Raw genomic sequence first — 20,834 nt, 5'->3', positions numbered from 1 at the left:
CACCTCTCTTCCCCCCAACACACACATTTGGCTTGAGACCAAACATTCAGTCGAGAAGAGAATTTCTGGCTGCAATTATGATTAGAAACTAGGGTAGAATGGAATACCCACCCCGACATTCACTATAGGATTGCTACCATGTTGCTATAATAATTACATTTTGGCTGAAGTAACTAATTTAGAAAAATTGCAAAGCGTCTAGCAAGTCAGAGAACTTTCCAGGATTGTTTTACGTAATTTAAAACAATGCCTCTCCTAGTTGCCAGCAAACTTCTTTCCTGATTCTCTTCTCTCCTGGCTCCACTCCTAGCCATGCCATGGCTCATCTCCAGACCTGCCAAGTTTCCGCCAGAAGCTGGTGGGAGATTTGTATAGGGTTGAAAGAAGATTTGGAGCTCTGTTAAATTTTCAAGCCCAGATGGGGCAACGTGATTTGTGTGTTTTATGTCAGCATGCCATACATCACAACAATCTGTGTGCTGACATAAGCGTTGATTGGAAATTAATATGCTGAACTTTGAAAACTGGAAAATATGTGATATAAACAGATCTCTGTCAACAATGCCATAGAAAGAAACATGTTCGTGTTATGACAGTTCTATGCATAAAATGTATTCATCCCCAAACCAGAAGAATGTTTTGGTATATTTTAAAACAAAGCCAACTTGAACATTAAAGCCCCACTCCAGGAAAGCAAACCTATTCAAGACAGCACTTGAGCATGAACTTAACTTTAAGCATTTTCTTAAATCCCATTGAAGCCAATTGAACTTAACTATCTACTTAAAGTTAAACATGCTTAAGTGCTGTCCTAAGTAAGAATGGACTTAAACATGTACTTAAATGGTCTCCCGAATCAATTCCAAAATGAGTGGCTGTTATTTTTATAATTTCTATTTCTTTGCATGTTGTGGTCATCTTGATGATGCCTGAGCATCTTCTGTACCTAAAATAGCTTACCACACCATTTATAACATACAGTTTACCAAAATTTGCATGTAATGGCCTTTAATAACTGTTTTTAAGTATAGTATGATTACGAGTTTATTTCTTGCTTTACTATTAGTTTAGTTTGTATTTGTTAATATCTATTTGGTATTTTTGTGCAGCTTGGTAATATACCGGTAATAAAAATAATATTCATAGCCTGCCAAAGAACCTGGTTTAGACAAAATTCTAGAATTTCCAGTGTCTGGATGCTCAGAGCTCACTGGTCACTATACTTCTACAATTGCTTTTTCTAATTGTCCTGTAGATTAGCACTAGCAAGAGCCTCTGAAATATGGGGTTAATGTATATCATTATTGCTGGCCAGGTAGTAGTCGAGTGGGAAAATGTTCACAAGTTCAGCTTTAATTTTGTAGTAGTATATGTCATTAGGGTGTGATGTAATAATGGTGTGCGTAAGAGATGCAGTCAAACTTCATTACCATAGTCCAAATGATCGCTTAGAATTTCCTTTCTAACCAGTAACACCGAGTACAACAGCAAATTACCCTTCACCATGAAATGACTTCACAGAGGTCTGGCTCCATGTGAAAACAGGCTATGTTGGCCCCTACACAAGTGGTGGCTTTGAAAGGTCAGCAATCCACAGGATTGAATTATGTCAGGTACATGGGGAGGGGCATTATGGGATTGGTGATCTTAGTCCTGCTGCCCCGAGCAGATTGGCCGGAGTGGAGCAGAAGCAGGTTATTTTGGGGGTTGATGTAAAAGTGGTTTTCAGACACTTTCCTACCAACATTAAGAAGAAACATTCACCTTCCCCATGTGTTTTGCAGGTGTCTCAATAGTCAAGTAGAAGGCTAGTATGTTGCTAAATATGGTATTTTGAGGGATATTGGGTTTTATATTTTATATATTTTTTTTAATTAAAAGTCCTATACATTGCAGTGTAATGTGCTTTATCTGTGACTGTGTCAATGTATTTAGATCTGCTTTTATTTAAATATTGGATGTAAATCATTGTTTGCATTTGGGAATTTTCGGATATATAATATAAAATCTTTGTATAGCTGATAATCTCATGGCCCTTTCTCCCTAAGTGTAGGGCACATGATTAAGAAAGAGAATCAGGATATGGAAAAGGCTTCAGAATCATATGATGGCCTAATTCCTCCTACCTAGAATGGGTATTTGTGGGTAATTGTTTGGGCCTGCTACTTTCTGAAAATATGGTGGGTATGGCATGTGTACACAGCTATCAAGGACAGAGTATAAAAACTCTGGGGACTGCTTTAAGATAAACACATTGATTAAGTTGAAGCATTCTGTTTTCATCATAATTTTATCATATTTTACTTCTCATCATACAGTGGTATCTACAAAGAAACTCTTAAGCACATTTTGTTCTTCAGTTAAATATGGAGGTCTCTATTCTGGTATCCAATGTGTCTTGTAAAATTCAGTATTGTATTTCTGTGCAAACAGAGTAGCTGATTTTAGGATACATATGACAATACACTCTCAGATATCAGAGAGGAGATTTAAGCCCAAAATATCACAACTAAACTGAAAATATATCGAGAAATGGAAATACGACACTACTGTTTTTTGGATTTATATGTTCCACAGTGTACTTTCTGATTCAGAAGAAAAGCAAAAATGACTGAAATTTTTTTTTACTTATTATTAATTATACCCTTTGTCTTTTTATACTATTCTAAAACATGTAATTGGATAATGCATTTTGGAAAAGATTGCAATATCATGTTTTAATACATTTTTCAATTGATGAGGTTTTCAAAGGGACAAATGGTAGTTGGGCATCTAGCTTCCATTGAAAGTCAATGAAAGTTAGCTACCTAATGCTGTGTATGCCTTTGAAAATCTTTATCAATATGAATAAATGCATAAATCAAAATGAAGATTTAGAAAAAGTATGAAATTTAGTTCGGAGTCAGCTCTCTCTCCAGATCATCTTAGTTCGGGCATGTTTTCCCTTAGATGCAGATTACTAGAAGCTTTTTTAGTTTCTGGTTATTTCTAGGTATTGATGACCTATTTTCACTTCAGTTTGTCATTAGAAGACAAAGACTTACTACTCTCAGAACATTAATTACCTTTTTCATCACAGAGGATGTATATTTTGTTTCCATGTTTTACAGAATAAAGCAATTATGGAACGTGTAACAAACTTGTCAGATACGGTAGTTGGTCTTGAATCATTTATCGGCTCTGAGAGAGAAACCAATCCATTATACAAGGATTACCAGGGTAAGTTCCATCTTTAGCAATGCAAAAAGTCTGCATGGAGTGCTTCTAGGGCACTTAGCAGCTTACTCTCCTATTGGAGTATCTACTGTGAAGTAGCATTTGATTTCATTTTGGAATATACCTCTTAAATGTTACTCCTTGCTAACCAATCTTGAGTTAGGCAATTTTTCAGTAAAGTGCATTAAGGCTGCAAAGGAAACATGGCAACTCCTTGCATGTTGTCAAGCCATATTACTGGGGCATGGCTCAATCAGATGTACATCTCAACAGGCAGGCTTTGGGGAATTCACATGCAGGGGAGGCTTGGCAATCATCTGACCAGTGAGCTGAACTTGTCATGAAATCAATATTTCTGATCTGCCAAGTTTTAAATAGAGAACGTGAAAAAACATGATATATTTAAGCGAATGAACTGCTAAATGATGCAGTATGCAAAACTTCGTGTTTGAAGATGATAATTTACTGTTTACTGTTTTTAATTATGGCAATTCTTCCTTCAAAAGTATTCAGTATGGAAATTAGTGAAGGTAAAAATAAATATGAAACTAATTTTTGTAGAGAACCTTATTATTCCATCCAGTCTTTCTAGTGACTTATTTTCAACATGTGTAACAGTGTTTAATCATTGGGTTCAGTTAACAAAGATTTTATAAAAGTTTGGGTAGCAGAACTATTTAAATTCGGAAAGATTAGAAGATATGCATAGCCTAAGCAGTGAATAACAAACAGTTTTAGCTAATCCAGAGTGGTGATCTGTGTGTGCATAAATTACCGCTATTATTATTGTGATACTACTGTAGTTCCATGGAAACCTCTAGTCTAAAGACTGAACTGCTTATTTGAAGCCTGCTGTAAGCATGTGAAAATGTGGCAATGCTTTTCCATGCTAGAGCACAGAAAATGAAGCAGAAATGGTATTGAAGAACACTTTATACTACTGTATGTGTTCAGGCTGCAGTTTCATAAATCAGAGCAAACCTTTTTAAAAAAGAAAGAAAAGAAAATAATGTACATTTGATTATTAGAAAAGAGTGGCTGAAAAAATAAACAAAAGCTACTGCAAAAATAATTTGCCTATTGTATAGGCCCTATGTGGCATTTTTGCATTCTAATACAGTTCTGTTAATTTAATATAATAGAACTTATCTTAATAGTGAAGGAGGTCTTTAAGACAATATATGCCTTTCCTATCCTGTATTTACTTTAAGAACTCATGTTAAATACTTTTGGTTTTTTGTCCCAATAAATAATACTAAACATAAAAGCTTTACTGGTTTTTATTTTCTTATAGGTACTCTTTATCTAAAACTCTAAAAATTGATCAGATTTTGCAGGATTGAAATTTTTCTAATTGTTTCAGGGTGTGGTTTCTTTTCCTGAAAATTTCTTTGTAAAAGATGCATTATTCACTGCAGATAACACAAGGCTCTGCCTATAGACAAAGTTCAATAGAATGTTTTGATGACATTGCTGCATTTATGAGTAAATCCTAAATTTATTTATTTTGTTTTAAAGCCTACAGTTTTGCATTAAACTTGTGAAAAGTAAGTAAAGATTGAAGGCTGAGCAGATATCCCTTTATTAAACGTGTATAATAATACTTTACAGTTCTGTTTTGCGGTGGAGCTGCTCTACCTGTACATTATGGTCACATTTTGAACTATGTAAATAATTCTTAGAATTCAGTAAATTGGAAAAAGAGGTTTTTGATTATTTTTATAACATTTTCCCAAGGATTTAGAAGACCCTTTTTAATAGGATAGTATTTGTAAAACTCTATTTAAAAGCGTATGAAACTTTTCCTCTTTATCTTATGTAATTCCACCTAAAAAAAGTAAAAATTTTAAAAATACCTCACACTGGTCTTAATTTGTTTCCTCACAGTAGCCATTTTCAAGTGACATAGCTCTTCTAAATGAATGTATTATTGAATTTGCCTCTGCAATGTTTTCATGTAGACACTCTGAATTTGTGAATATCAAATGTAGGCCAGTAATTGAGAGCATTGTAGAATATTCTTAGTTTTCAACTGTGGAAAATGACCCCTAGGTTGTTCAGACACTGTGTTAGGCTGAACAAAAACCATCCAGCGTCCTTGTCAGAAAAAATCAGCTTGAGTTTCAACTGACGGAATGCAGAGCTCGCAGTGTACCTAGTATTGTTATAAAAAAATTAGAACAGCTATGTAAAGGTCTTGCATGTAGAAAATTCATTTTTGTTGGGATGATGCAGGGGTTAAAATTTATCAAAGAGTGTGCTCTAAAATGCTGTATACCACAACACTTTTAAAAGTCATTATCAAGGTGCAAAATGAAATACTTTTCATTACAGCTTCACTGGTTATCAGTAACCCATAAGCCTTGTTTTGCTGGCTGCTTACTGGTGCATTTAATAAAATAAAGATCACTCAGTGGTGCCGTGGGCAGCATGCAAGGTGATAGCCATATTTGCTTACTGTAAATACAAGAGAAAATCACACACAAACCGGCTGTAGTTTTGACAAGTATTAAGATCCCTCTTTACATCTGTACTTCTGTACCAAAATGCAATTAGTTTTCCTCGCACAAGGATTTCTGTTTATCTTATTCTGCTTGATTACATGAGTATAATCGCACCGTTTGCTTCATTGCTCCTGGTAGTAAGCTGCAGTTTAAAAAGGGGAGGATGAGTGTGTGTAAATATACAGAATTCTGCTGTAAGACTCTTTAATTTATGCATCTGGATGACAGCATTTTGTTACATTTTTTCCTCCTTTTACTTTTCCTTTCCGCAAGGTTTGATTCATGTGCACCAGATTCCTCGGCTTAATAGCTTGATCTGTGATGTGTCAGGCACGAAGGACCTTGCTTTTAGATTAAAAAGGAAGCAGTTCACCATTGAGGTAAGAGAAACAGTTTTGTTTCACTATTTAGAACCCGAAAGGTGGAGCAAGTCCTACCTTTTAGTTTTGCGAAATACTTTAACTTTTGTTACATGTTCATTTAATTGTGGTTCACCTATTTAGAATGGTTTTATAAAATATTATTTTAATATGCAGTTAAATTAAAAATAAGTCTCTCTAGCTGTACCAAATCAGATTATGCATAAACATTTTATTTTGTTTTAAAATGTATAGGAAGTAGGCCACAACCTTCAGTAACAAAGTATGACATACATATTTCTGAGGATGTTAGAAGCGTGTTTAATTAAATGTTAATGACTTACTCTTACTTGTGTTAGTGAGTGGGAAAATAGCTACATGTTATTACCCTAGTTGAGGGACTTTAATGTATAATGCTGCCTAAAATTGTGTGTGACATGAGGGATAAGTGTCCTTATCAGTATTCAGAAACCATTTTCTTTGCATTACTGAAATCACCTTTAGCTCTTTTATGTCATTTTAAACACAGTATCACTTACTCTAATGTCCTTTAGTAAATTTTCTACTAAATTTAAACTTTTTTTCTCTGACCTTTATACAGACGGTCCTGATGGAAGGGAGTAATACAAAAGATGTATTTCATTTTAATCTTGCTAAAGAGCAAATGAACATAGAACTATTAAGCAATTAGAGTTCATGTATTTATTAATGAACTAAATGTTCAGAGAAGGGAGATGGCTTTTTGGATGATATGATAGTCATTGGTACAGTCTGAGCTTTTTTTTTTTAACAAAGACATAAAACAGCCAAGCTGTCCTGACAAACCATTTTGTTTAATCTCTTTTCAAATGAAAAGCTCTTAAGCAAGCCACTTGTCTTAACTGCTTGAAACCATAAAAGAGAGAATTGCCACCAATAAATTAGCATATTTTTTACTTCATCACCAAATGATGGTCAATGTGGCTTGGCACTGCTTTGGTGTTTGGGACTTCACCCTTAAGTGACCACTTTGGCCCTTATTTGACCCTCTGCCCTCTTTAGCTGGCCACTTGATAAGGTAACTTGAGGGTTCTCTCCCTTTTTTTTTTTTTTTTTGCTTTCTCTTCACAATTGTAAGTAGCCCTAACCTATAAATCATTGAAAGGGCCCTATCAAGTGACAAATTAAGGTGCCCTCCTCCTAATTAATGGTCATCAATGTCCTTAATTATCTAATCCTATTGAGAGTAGTTAATAGTTAATCGGTCAGCCAGTTCTTCATTCGGGTCATCTCTGCATGATAGCTAGAAGTTTCTCAACTGGAGATACTCCCTTCAAAAGCCACTTAAAGCCAAATGCATGAAGGAGACTGTTGGAGGGGACGGGGTTCAATTTCCCCCCCCCCCCCACTTCTCAGAAAATACAGTTAAGGAATAAACCACCATAGTGGTTTAGACCATTTTAACATAATTTCACTTTATCAAAAGACTATTAGGTTTTTTTGAATCAGTCCTAGATTCATGCCAGGTTTTAGACATAAGCTATAATTCTTTTCAGTAACACAAGCAAATATGCACTATTATTTTCTACTATATTAAATTCACATTTACTTTATCTATTAATTGAAATATTTTGAATTTTTCTCGCCTGGATCAGAAGATGATTCTTCTGTCCGCAAGATCTAAGGTTACCACTTTCTATTGCTGTAAAAACCAAATCAGGAGGCTCTGTATAAAGAATTTCATTAGCCAAGGGACAAAAGAGTTTGAATCAGGGGTGTTATGGAACCCTTGGAAAAAAACTGTTGCTGTAGAGATCGGTAGATGACCCACTTGAATAATTTCAACACTCATTGTTCAGATAGGGGCCCCTTTTGAATAATTTCAGTTCTTGATGGGGATAAACTTTTTGCAAACCAAGTTGAGGCAAGTCAGTCCTCTTTGAACAACTTAGACCATTATTCTTCTGTGATATGCCTCTACCCATTGCACCAAGCTACAATCCATATAAGCTTCTCTTCTTCCCTATATTAGAAGGAGCAGGCCAAGCACAGCTTGACTGACCAGAGTAGCTTTGGAAGGCAAGTCACTTTTGAAAAAGAAAAAAATAAATTGATGAAAAAAGTAGGATCTGGATAGAATCACTCAAAACTGGATACTACAGTTAAAATGTAATGTGTCAGCAGTCAATTCCAAATCCTTTGGCAAAAACAAAAGGTAGCAAACAATGTGCTTTACAAGCAATATCGCAGCTTTACAAAAACAAAATAAACTTTAAAGAGTTAAGGACATTTGTAGAGTCTAGTTTGGTAGAATTAGAAATGAGAATATATATTTAAATACATTACAGTTTTAGACAATATGAAAGTAGCTGTGAAAAGTATGTTAACCATATCTGGGAAGGTGATGTTGAACTCTGAGTGTATCTTTAAAACCAGATTATAAATGCTGAGGTAGGGAAGCACAACATGTGACTGTTGACAAAATTGCTTCAAGGAAGTTTTCATCACTAGACTACTGCTTCTCAAGTGGCAACATTTGTAATGTGTGCAGTGAAGGAGGCCCCTTTATCTCCTCAAAAAAAGCTGTCCAACTTCCTATTTCATCACAGTGTCAACTTTTAAAGTCCCTAATGGGCCACAGACTTGCTTTTCACATCAATAAACTTAACTACCTATAGTTTGGCCCTCAATAAAAAAGCTTAGATCGATGTCACAAATTTTTAATAGAATTAATTATTTCTAAGAGGACAGTAACACTTTATACAGCTTAGTACAGTTAGCTTTGTTAAAGTTTTTATATATGAAAATTTACCTAAGATATCTTTTATGAGTTTCTGTTTTTTGTAAAAATTACATAGATTAAAAAGTATTCCATGGGGGGAGTACTTTTTTGTGTTGAAGATGGATACATTAGTTCACCTTTTAAAATACATACTCTGAGTGTTCTTATGGATTTACATATTTCATTTTTAAAATATTTGGCTTAACTATTTGCAGGAAAGCTATATTTGATAAGAGTTAGAACAGTTGTATTTATCTTTCCCAAAAACCTTTACTTGTTGCCATATTTAAACATGGCAAAATAGACATATCTAATGTGCATACCACTTTAAAGGACAAAATTTTGAAGTTAGCCTGTCTAATCCTATTTCTTCCCACTTTGGAATCTTAATTAGAAGGAGATAAAAACCATCATTTGACTAAATTATTGTCTTGAATCTGTAGCAAAAGGTATAATCCGCAATTGGGCCAATTAGTGTACCCCATAGTTAGCTATGCTGAGGCAGGCAACTTGATTAGATCTGACACCAGCCTAGTTCCCACTGTTGTTTTGCCAGGTATGATGGTCAGACTTCAAAGGGCTTGAGGCATCAGCAGGGCAAGGTTTGGAGGCCAGCTTAGGTCCGGTCGTTAATCTCTCTGCTAAAACCACAGCAGCCCTCGCACAAAACAAGCTTACACGACACAATCATGCGGTATTAAAGTTTAGGTTGAGTCATGCCAATTTGCCTTTGATTTTCTGATGATTGACTAAAAGATGGCTACATGACTAGACACACACTAAAAGTTTACTCATTAGGTAAGTTCCCCAAATATTTGAAATATTTTTTGATTTCTCAGTTAAATGTATGACAGCCTTATTCATCTTAATTAAACTTTCCAGGCTAGTGTTTAAATACCTTTTTTTGTGTGTGTGTGTATAACTGAGTGTAACTTGTATCAGCATTTGTTAGATTTTCACTTATAACGTGCCTCTCACCTTCTTCATAGTTTTTCTTGGTGTAACCACTTCCTTGTCATTCTAAAAGCCCTTTGTACCAAAAATATTAAAGAAAACTGTTTCTAAATGAAAAGCTTTTGAAATCCTACAGACCTTTAAGGAAACTTTTTTTCTTACAGTAATTTATGTTCACTTACACTTATTCACATAAAGAGAATTTCTTCATAATTTTTTTCCATTTAAATGTTGAGTAAAGAGCTGTTCTACCAATGTGATTACATAAGTGTTCCTTTCTTTTGCATTCTGATTTGTTGAAATATTGCGGTAACAGTGACATGTTTCCATTCTGAGAAAAGCCTAGGGCTGCTTTAGTATTATTCCAAATGATTGAAATTGCCATCTTGCTGACTTTCCCTTAGGCGGCTTAAGGCCTGTTTACTTTAGTATTTATTTCGCATGTTCCCTCTGAGTTTGGCTGGCAGGACATCATTACCTGGTTTGATAAGACAGTTGGAATAAGATTCTTATTCTTTTGTTATTGTGTGGTGGTCATAAACTCCTACTATTATATTGTTAAAGTTAATCATTTAAGAAATTCAGAGAAATGTTTAGAGATGAGAAACTTCATACAAATAATCTTTTAAATTACTCCTGTTTTGTTATACACCTGATTTTTTTTTTTTTTAAGTCTTCAGATCATGGCCATTTAGTAGATTTACAAGATAATATTTGTTCCTTTATTGTGCAAATTTTGTCTAAGAATATTTACAATTGTTGTGGAAAAAATAGATTATTATTAGTTGCAAACACTCTGTATTCAGACCTGTACAAATAAGAAAAATAATTAATAAAATCTTAGCTTTAAAGGATGTATAGTACATGCACAAGCTAGAGGATAAACTTTAGATCCTGTGTGCAAGACAATTCTGTTTGAAGCCCAGTATCATAGCTGTGCTGCAATTCCACATATAGCCTAATAGTAGTGAGTTTCCTGAACTCAAAGGTCCCATCTCTCAAAGGTGTTCCGTAAGGGAAGGAGAGGAAAATATAGAAAAGAATTAGAATTAGAGTACTCTTGTGGCAGTAAAGTAGCTACTATCTCAATGGCAGGCATTTACAGACTGTACTCCGAAGCACTCTGCATCAGTTGTGCATTCTTTTAATGTCATATCCATTGCTTCCAAAGGAAAAAGCTATGAATTTAGGAGAGAGTCTAGACAAGTAAGTGTGTGTGTGTGTGTGTGTGTGTGTGTGTGTGTGTGTGTAATAAATATGTGAGTTCCCTACAGCAATCAAAATAATGGACTTTCTTTTTTCACCACCTAAGGAAGTTTTATATTATTAGAGGCGAGATGATTTCCAAAACTGGCTAGCTCTTCCAGGTGTCAGTTGTAACTACATAGTCACTTCAGTGTATGTTACACATCCATTAATTATGTTAGGAAGGTTATAACATGGTGGATTTTTCAAGTTAACATGAAACACTGCTTTTGAGGGTCTCTTCTTGAATCCCGATACTTTAACCTTTTTGCTGTGTTCTCCTATCCCCCTTTTTTTCCAAAACATGTGCTGAGTCGTCTCAGTGTGACACCTTCATTTAACCAGAAGAGATTGCTGAAGGCAAAACCAAAGCCATTCCCCTTCCTCAGGAGCTGTGTCCTGTAGCACTCCCAATTTCTGCTAGCCAAGGAATGAAGGGATGAGCTCAAGACCTGAACTCTGAGCCTCAGCATGTCTGCACTCTGTCAGACCATTACATTGCTGAACCAGGCACCCTAAAATATTTCACAGTTCTCATTCACTAAATGCATTAAGAACAGTGATGACTGCATATTGACTCAGGAGGATAATATTGCCAAGCTATTTTTGCTGATGTGAAAAATTAATCCTGTCATCAGCATATATGGCGTATGTGTATGTGTGTAGAGAGAGATGTACATCTTTGTATAATAAAGTTATCTGCAAGTAAAATTATATATATTATATACACACATCTACATCTCTTTGAATAGTTATGTCATCTATTCCTAAGCTTCTTTTCTCCAAGAAATTCTCTACTCCGAGCAGCCTTCACTGATGATCATCTCAATTCTGATTGTATTTCACTTTTTTTTTATAAAGGTGCATTATTTTCCATTTTATCAATGCATATGAAATTAATGAACTATTTCAGGTAACATTTTTAAAGAAAACATAGGCCATAAACTTTGTAAGTATAAGAACTGTTAGAAGCTAGAACATAATCACTTATTGGAATCTTAGTCAAGTTATAGTTTCCTAAGTATTGATCAAAAAGACTCAACTACATTCCTGTTTATTGGGATGAACTTCTGGCAGATATAAGTCCTATATACAGTACACAGCATATACAATCATGTTGGGGGATTGAGTTTCCATGTAAACAGGACATCCCTCCCTGTGCTTTAAAGATTGTGCCAAAGTATTAGTATGATTCTTAAAACATATTGAGGTCTCATTACACCTCAAAATGGATGCTCATTACACCTCAAAATGACATTTCTTTGGCAGGAGGACAACCATGTTGTAACTTGATCCTTTTACATGGATCTACTTGTAGTGTAGACAGCACTTCACTTAAATTTTTGGTTTCAAAACAACGAGGCTACGAGGTTTTCTTGAGTGTTTCAGAAAGCATTGCTCTTTGATTTACTAATGATATAAAGCTTGGGTAGTGGCTACAATCCAGGGGCTTGATTCCCCTTTGGAAGCATCTGGGCTTGGTGGATCACATGAAAGATAGTGGCTGTTCTGAATGCTTCCTCCCTGTTCTTGAACTGCTTCCTGCCTTCTCCTGAACATCACACAGTTGAGATTCCACTTCAGCTCAGAGGCTGGAAGGTGGCAGATTCAAGGAACTCTGGCTGTACACCATGTGAAGAAAATACTATAATAAATTGTAATGGAGGTTAATGGTAGTCCAACCAGAATTGCTCCAAATTGTGTCATTGATGCACCTGCCCATCTTCTCCCACTGTAATAATTAAGATACTCATTTTGGTTTTTAGAATTAGATATTCATTTTGTTTTTTAGAAGCATAGATGGAAAGTGGGTAAGCATAATAGCATTGAAATTTTCTTCACATAAAATTAAATGTTACCTTTCTTAAACAAGAGATCCTAATCAAAATTAATACCCTTATAACTCTATGTTCCATTCTATATTATTTCATCTAGTAGCCAGTTCAGGTTCTTTTTACCTGATATGGTGTACTTCACTGAATTGTTTTGTCAGATGCTGTCAAGCCAACCTACCATTGTTAAAGAAAATCAAACTAAATCATTTTGGCATGAGCCTTCCAGGAATAAGGCAGAGAATATGAAGGGTTTGATGACATCAAGGATTTGATTTCAATATTGTAAAAGACTGCCTGTCAAAAATGTATTACATTCTTTCAAATAATTTCAATAAATAAATGGGTTTAAAATTCTGACAGTACACTTTAGATAAGGTTTTGGGTTATTATTTTAAAATTATCATTACTTTGGCTAAAATAATACTTGAAATGCAATTCCTTTAAAAAAAAATCTGAATATTGATAATTTGTAGAAACATGAGAAATCAAGTAATAAGATCTTTGTACTGCACTGAATTTAGAACTGAACAATATTATTGCAAAATGAAGTAGAAGATGAAATGCCTGAATCTGAATATACTGCTATTTAGACATTTTAGTTTAGAAAATTCTGCCAGTATTTGTCACCAGTTAATATTAAGTAGTCCTGGCTGATATTGACTGGTCAGTTTGGAGATGGGTGCATGAAGATAATGTAGCAAATATCACCAGAACAAAACTGAAAAATACTAACTTCTAGATGTGTTTATGTGTTTAGCTCTGCGGTATCCTGTATCTTTCATATTTTGTTAACAGAATTAACTTTCTCAAAACTTTGACACTTAAAATGTTGTAATACAATGTTTTTGCAGTTCCTTTTTATTAAGCTAATGTCTCATTCATTATTATTTAAATAAGTTATTCTTTTGTTTAGAAATATTGATACCAATTTGTAATGTAGTTGTGTTGCACCACTGGAATAGCATGAAACAAAGCCATGTGTTCAATTAAAGGTCACTTGGACATATTGTAATGGACTAAGGGTCAGTGCTACAGCATGAAATACCCTTGTTCAGTCTGTAAATAAATGTGTCAGTTTATCTTGTGTTTCCAATACCAAAAAAGGAGGTTGACACATTCCCAGTTTATTAATATTAAAAGATACAAATTAAGAACAAGTTGACTAGACTAAAATGTATCTCTATGATACACATATTGTTAGTAAGGATAGAAAATACCTTATGTATCAAAGGGCATGTCTGTCTACACTGGGAGTTATTCTTGAATTAAATGATTAAATGTTTCTGATTAACATGGCATGTAGATGCTCTTATTCTGGAAGAAGAGTTCTTTATTCTGAATTAGTGTAATCAAGTGGATTAAGCTAAAGAGTAATAAGGCACCTGTATTATGGAATAAGAGTATCCACACATGGAGTTAATCAGGAATAATTCATCTTTAAATTCACACCATATCTTATTCCAAACCAACTTTCTTTTGTAGGCAAACTCTGAGTATAACATATATTCCATACAAATGTTTACACTTTAGCATTTCTTTTTAAATCATATGCTTAATAATTTGGGAAATAGTGGAAGAGTTCCCTTTCCCTGTTAGTTTAATATTCATTAATGTCAGGACCTGACAACCAGCAATGGACTACCCTATTACTTTTGGAGTGATACTGTCACCAAAGATAGAAATTCAGTAAAATTCTAAAATTTGATTTCAAGCCACAAAAATCACTGATGAGAAAATATCCTTTTGCGGAAAAACTCAATGCATTAATTTTAATTCAAGTTCTTTGGAGCTGGCTCATTTGTTCCAAACTACCTTCATAAAGGGGATGAGGCCAGTGTCTATCCACAGTTTTCTTTTGAAGGTTTTTTTCTTGCTTATTTGTATTTTTGAGCCCAAGTCCTGGTGTGGAAGGATAGGAGACTCATCAGGAAGCAATTGAGGGTGATATTTTCAAAAGCAACTAAAGGAGTTAGGCACCCAATTCTTATTCTTATGGGAACTGGATGCTAGCTCCCTTAGCTACTTTTGAAAATCCCATCTCAAAAGTTTAAATGCCTAAATAATATCAATATAGAAGTACAAACTATTATTAATGCCTTTAATACAAGCAACTCTCTTTACAAATAATAATTAATTAAGTCTCACCACAACCCTGTGAGGTAGGGAAGTAGCATTATATCTACATTTTATATATGGGTAAACTTAGGTAAAGGAAGGTTAAGGAATTGTCAAAAGCCTAACAGTTAGGCAGCCAAATCTGATTGAAAATCAGTGGAAGTTGGGTGCCAAATTCCATTAGGCTCAATTGAAAATCTTGGCCAAAGTTACCATCAATATCTACAATGACATTGCTTTGAGCTGTACAGGAATTCTTTCAAAGAAATGGGTCATAAAAAGATAGTATGGAACTAAATATTTGAGAAGTAAACTCGACAACCAGACAGGGTACACATCCCCAAACTAAGGACTGACTATGGGAAAGTACCATTAAAGGATTTATCAGTTATACAGAATATTAAAGAATTGTTGTAGTTGAAAACTTAGTCACCTGTCAAGGTGAAAGAAAATAGAATACTGAGATTTGGGCTAGAAAGGCTGAAAATCAAATGTTCCTAGCACCTGAGTTGGCTATTATTTCACTGTTGACTTAAAAGGAATAGTTCCACCTACTTCTTCTTAGCATATCCACAACATACCTCAGGGTCATATGACCACGATTCATCACCAAATTTGGTCTGCTCGTTGGATCATTAGCTTCCCCAGTTGGGCCAGGTACTGACGGGGAGTGCAACATGAACACTGATCCATGCCCACTCCCCCCCCATTCCTCCTACTAAATCAGCAACTCCACTTCATTTAGGAAGTCTACTGAAATGGATGGAAGAACACAATTCAATAAGTGATATTGCAAAAGAATTTCCCATGCCACTTGCATTAAATCTTGATAAAAACCCATTCTGGGAACATAGCTTCAGAATTCCCAGCAGGAGGAGTCAGGAAGCCATCAAGGTAGAGTCTTGCTGTTTCAGAATACTAATTATAGTCCTTTTATATAGCACTCTTTGGCTTGAAAGATTCCATCACAACAAAGTGGTAGGAAAACTATACAATGGAATCATTTCATCCATTACTAGAATACGACCGCCTCTTGTGTGAAATGTGACAACTGCTTAAGAGAACACAACAACACTACATAATTGTTTAGGATAGGTAGTGAATACTTTATCCAACTGAAACTTCTGCAACAATGTAGATATATAAAATTTAACTACCCACATTGTAATTTGACCAATATAAAAATTATTTCATACTGAGTGACTGTAAATGGTCAGAGACCTCAATTTTTCATCTAGTTAAAATGTGTCATCTCCCTTAGAACAGTGCTCTTTAATCCTATGCTAGTGTGTTATTTTGCTGACTTAGAAGAAAGAGTGCCCCCTATTGAATATCAACATCTCTTCATTCAAAAATACAATAGTATTCCTTAGAGCTTTTTGTGTTAAGGATAGCCTTGACCTTTCTTAGCTTGTGAGATTTGACAGAATCACAGCAAAAACCGGTATGATTGCAGGACAGAAAAAAAGTTGGGGTACTCAGTGCTATTTTTAAAAAAAAATTGCTTTCCAGCCACCATTCAAAAGCACTGCTTCTTTACCTAGCATAAATTGTGGGGGGAGAGGCAATAGGGAGACAAACTCTATATTCTGGGATTCAGCAACTTCAACCAAAAAGTTGTTGGCTAGCAGCAGTAGATCCTCCCATCAATGCAAGCATAAAAGACACAATAACTAAGTCATGAATAAACATACAACTTATACATTTAGATTTTGGCTACTTCAAGTTTACTGTTATTACTAACTTATCTATTCCTGTCTCTCAGTTCGACTTTTTTTCCTGTATGTTTTAGTGGCAATTTATAAAGGTTGCTTGTTAAGCAATTTAAAGTTTAACATTAATCACTTAAGATCAGCTTGTTTGTAATACCTGGCTGTGGGCACACCAGGCCCCTTAAGATGAGACAAAGATTACTTGCTGCATTGAACAGAGGCTGCCTGGCCTGCTTGTCCAGCATAACTCTGGGATGTCATCTCTTAACGATGTTATCTTGAATTTGAATGCTGTCAGCATGTAAAGGTTCAGATCTTCTGTTGGCCACAAACCCCTTCACTTCGGACACTTTGAGGCAGGAACTGTATGACATGTAACTATCACTTCTAAAAGAATGACTAGTGATTTTGGATGCCCAACTTTTGAGACACCTTTAAATAGTCTGATTTTCAGAAGGTGAGTGCTCAACACTTAATGAAAATCATTCTTCTTTAAGGTTCTCTTAACCTTATTATCAGGTTCAGCACCTAAAAATTAAGGCACACAAAATCACTAGTTACTTTTTTATTTTATTTTGGCTGTTGTCTATTTAACCTTCTTTCCTAGACCTCTAAGCTCTCCTCCCCCCACGCATTGGGAGCAGTAGCAGCGCTATAATTAAAGTTGCAAATTAGTTTCCATTAAAAGCGCTATTTTAATATAGCTAATAACTGCATGAAACATTCACCTTTGGGACTGACTTTTATGAATGGCAGAGCTCTGTCCTAATAAGATTTGTTTATTTTAAGTTTGAGCAAAAGCCATTCAGTCATATAAGTGAGATGAATGTGTGTGTTGGCTGGGTGGGGAGAAATAAATTTCACCTTCTCACTTTTTGTTTAAAGAAAAAATAATAATTCTACAGCTGAAGTGGCTAAAGTTTGAAAGTTGCAATTTGGCTTAGAAATACTCTTCTGCATGGGGAAGGCGCAGCTCAGTGGTTTGAGCATTGGCCTGCTAAACCCAGGGTTGTGAGTTCAATCCTTGAGGGGGCCATTTAGATACCTGGGGCAAAAATCTGTCTGGGGATTAGTCCTGCTTTGAGCAGGGGGTGGGACTAGATGACCTCCTGAGGTCCCTTCTAACCTTGATATTCTATGGACTTGTTCTGGAGAAAATTGGCTTTGATGTGACTAAGTTATAAATGAGAGAATCAAATACTGAGTATATCTGCTAGAATATTTTTCTAAGGTAGTTTAGGGGCCTTTCCCAGACTCTGCAGAAGCTTCATTAAGTGTTGGAAGTGTGTGTGTGTCCAACAGACTAAGGTAGCAGCAGAGTTCTGCTGGCCTTGGGCAAGGATAACAGTGTCCCAGTGGCATCTAGCCAAATAGTTCCAGCTTTAGGAAATTGCACAATTTATTTGCAATTTTTTGCAAGGTAGCATATAACTACACACATAAGAGGACTAGCTCAGACCTGTAACATGGGTGTCCTCTGCACCTTGGACCTCTCGCTAGGTCCACACATCCAGACTATATCTAAATCTTGCAGGTTCTTTCCGTAAGATGGCCTTTACTATCCATTCACCCATCTAGAACTCTCATCCAAGCTCTCATCATTTTGCTTTTCAGTTACATCAATATCCTTTTTTCTGACCCTGAAAAATACAATCTTGCCCCACTCATATCTATTCAGAATGCTGCTACAGTGATCATCCTTCTAGCCCATCATTTTGACCATGTCACCCCTCTTTTGAATCTCTCCACTGGTTCTCTTCCACATCAAACGTAAGCTGCTTGTATTCACTTTCAAGGCCCTTCACAGTCAGTGCCCACCCTACCTATTATCTCTCATTTGCTATTGAGCTATCAATGCTCGCTTCCAATCAGCCCAGGATGCCATGTCCACTGCCCATTTGTTAAATTTTCAAACAAGCAATTTCATGCTTTCTGCCATGCTGCCCCTGACACTTGGGATCTGCAAAGCTACTTAATTATCCACTTACAAATCCCTCCTCAAAACTCTTCTAGATGCCCACAAAAAACTTGATACCAGTTAAGCTGCTAATGTGCAGTGACCACTGCCTATCGTGCTGACCAGTATTGTTCCATTATTTATTTTGACTCCCCTGACTGTATCCATCTGTTGTCTCTTGTCTTATACTTAGATTTTAAGCCCCTTAGTGCAGGGGCCATCTTTTATTTCTCTATTTGTACAGCACCTAGCATAATGGAGTCCTGGTTCATGACTAGGGCTCCTATGTTCTAGGTAATACAAATAATTACTGCTATTACTAATAAGGTTCTGTCGTTGAACCTTAACATTGCAATTACCCTGCCTTTTGAGCATTTAATTGAGCAACCTGAACATTGAATGATTATTTGGGTGGGAGGGAGTGTACGGGACAATTTTTAATTAATATGCAGTAAGCTTTTTTTTTTTTTTTTTTTTTTTTTTTTTTGAACTCTGGCATTACAAATATTCTGGAAAATACTGCTTGCTGGCTTAGGAAGATACAAATTGTCTTTTCTGAATTTGCAGTGTCCACTGGGAAGGGGAGAGCATGGAGGTAATTCCTGGGGTTCGGCGCGGAGTATTTATATCTTTGACCTGATTTGGCAATTCCAACAGGGAAAGGCAGCATAAAGTTGTTGTCATGGCTGCTATCTATGTAGGTCCACCAACGAAGGCTGCCCTGGGGATGCACTGAATCAGCACATTCTTCTGGTCAGTGCTTCTAATGCTTTTGAGGTGAGTTATGGTGGGGCTGGGCTGGGCTCGGCTTGGCTTTGCTGGGCAGGATGTAGGTTCGTTTTGCTGCTGCAACACCCCTTCAGTAGGCCAGGCCTTCTGCCACCAGAAGCTTTGTAATGTGAGTTATATGAAGTTATGTTGCTGTAACCTGGGGGTGAATCTGTCCTGCATCTATAAGTATTAAGACATATGTATGTTAAGAAAAATGCACCAGTGCTAAGTTTGTAATTTAAGTGCTTTTTAGTACTGTTAAAATATAGTTTTGTTTACAGCAAGAGAAATTGTGATAAGGAAATAAGAAGAAGAGAATGAAATGTTGGAATTTAGATCTGCCCTTCAACAGTACCATAGCCATGGGCTGTTTCTGCTTTGTCTGCATCATTGTCTAAACTAAAAATAACATTCCCATAGCCTTATTGTCAAAGTTGTTATAGCTACTCCTTTAATTCTGTTTAAAAATGGATAGAGGGAAAGGCAACATAAATATTAAATGTGTGCAGATATTTCAGTAAGTAACTAACAAGAGATTCCTGATGCTCTGAAGTGCTGCATAGTTAAAAGGAGTCTGCATTTTACTTAAGTAAAGAGGCGTTTAGTAACTGCAGATTGTCTTAAGTATATTTTTGCTTATTTTTATTTAATTATTTAACTATTATGTATCATTAAAATATATAACTATTTTAAAAATGTATATTTAGACATTAACTCTGATGCCAATAAAAATGAAAACAATTCATCCATATAAAGCTATACTAAAAGTTGTTTGATTTGTATTTCTGTCTCGTTTAAGCTGTATACTTTTATAGATTTAAATTTCAGTACCATATTATAGATGATGTAATCATCCCTTTTAATTAATAACTAATATGTACTTCTCATATTACTCATTAGGTAAATGAAAAGACATTTGATTTGTCCGTTTTCTTTTAATAATGCCCTTTTTCTTTCCAGAATAAGAAGATAATAAATATTGCCACATTAATAAACAATTGAAATCCTATTGAACAATGAAAGATCGTGCTATGTGAATGATCTGTGGGATGTGCAGAAGCAGAATGGGCATTTGCATTCTGTGTGGCCCTCGACAATAGGGGATATTTTTTTGAGGCTATGTGGGGGAACCAGTTATGCATCCTGCATAAAGAATGCAGCTCTCAGTTGGCTAGCTAGTATTGAGCCTATGTCTTCCCTTTGCTGGTCAGAAAAAGAGCATTCTGGTTGTGAAGGGGCCAACAAGAACAGGTCCAAGCTACTAAAATGATCCGAAACTGCAAGATTGGGTTTAGTTGTATCTTTATAGTAAGGAAATTAAGGAATTAAGGTCACATGTTCACTCTGTGATTGAGAAGATTTTATTATTAATTGGTTATGCGAATTAATAGTTACAACAGACACA

At 35.5% G+C, this 20,834-nt stretch overlaps 1 protein-coding gene across 4 annotated transcripts in view; it reads left to right on the top strand.

The window, feature by feature from the left end:
* The window catches only part of ELP4 (elongator acetyltransferase complex subunit 4), a 263,144-nt gene that overhangs the window by 123,877 nt on the left and 118,433 nt on the right, over positions 1 to 20,834 (top strand). For all 4 annotated transcript variants that reach the window (XM_054025940.1, XM_054025942.1, XM_054025939.1 and 1 more), the window contains 2 exons: positions 3,111 to 3,219; positions 5,994 to 6,100. In XM_054025940.1, the coding sequence (XP_053881915.1) occupies positions 3,111 to 3,219; positions 5,994 to 6,100 (216 nt within the window). The remainder of the gene's footprint in view (positions 1 to 3,110; positions 3,220 to 5,993; positions 6,101 to 20,834) is intronic.

This window comes from Malaclemys terrapin, chromosome 4, assembly GCF_027887155.1.
Source record: "Malaclemys terrapin pileata isolate rMalTer1 chromosome 4, rMalTer1.hap1, whole genome shotgun sequence".
Taxonomy (NCBI): domain Eukaryota; kingdom Metazoa; phylum Chordata; order Testudines; family Emydidae; genus Malaclemys; species Malaclemys terrapin.
The sequence above is the reverse complement of the archived record's forward strand: the minus strand, read 5'-3'. Positions and strand labels throughout refer to the sequence as shown.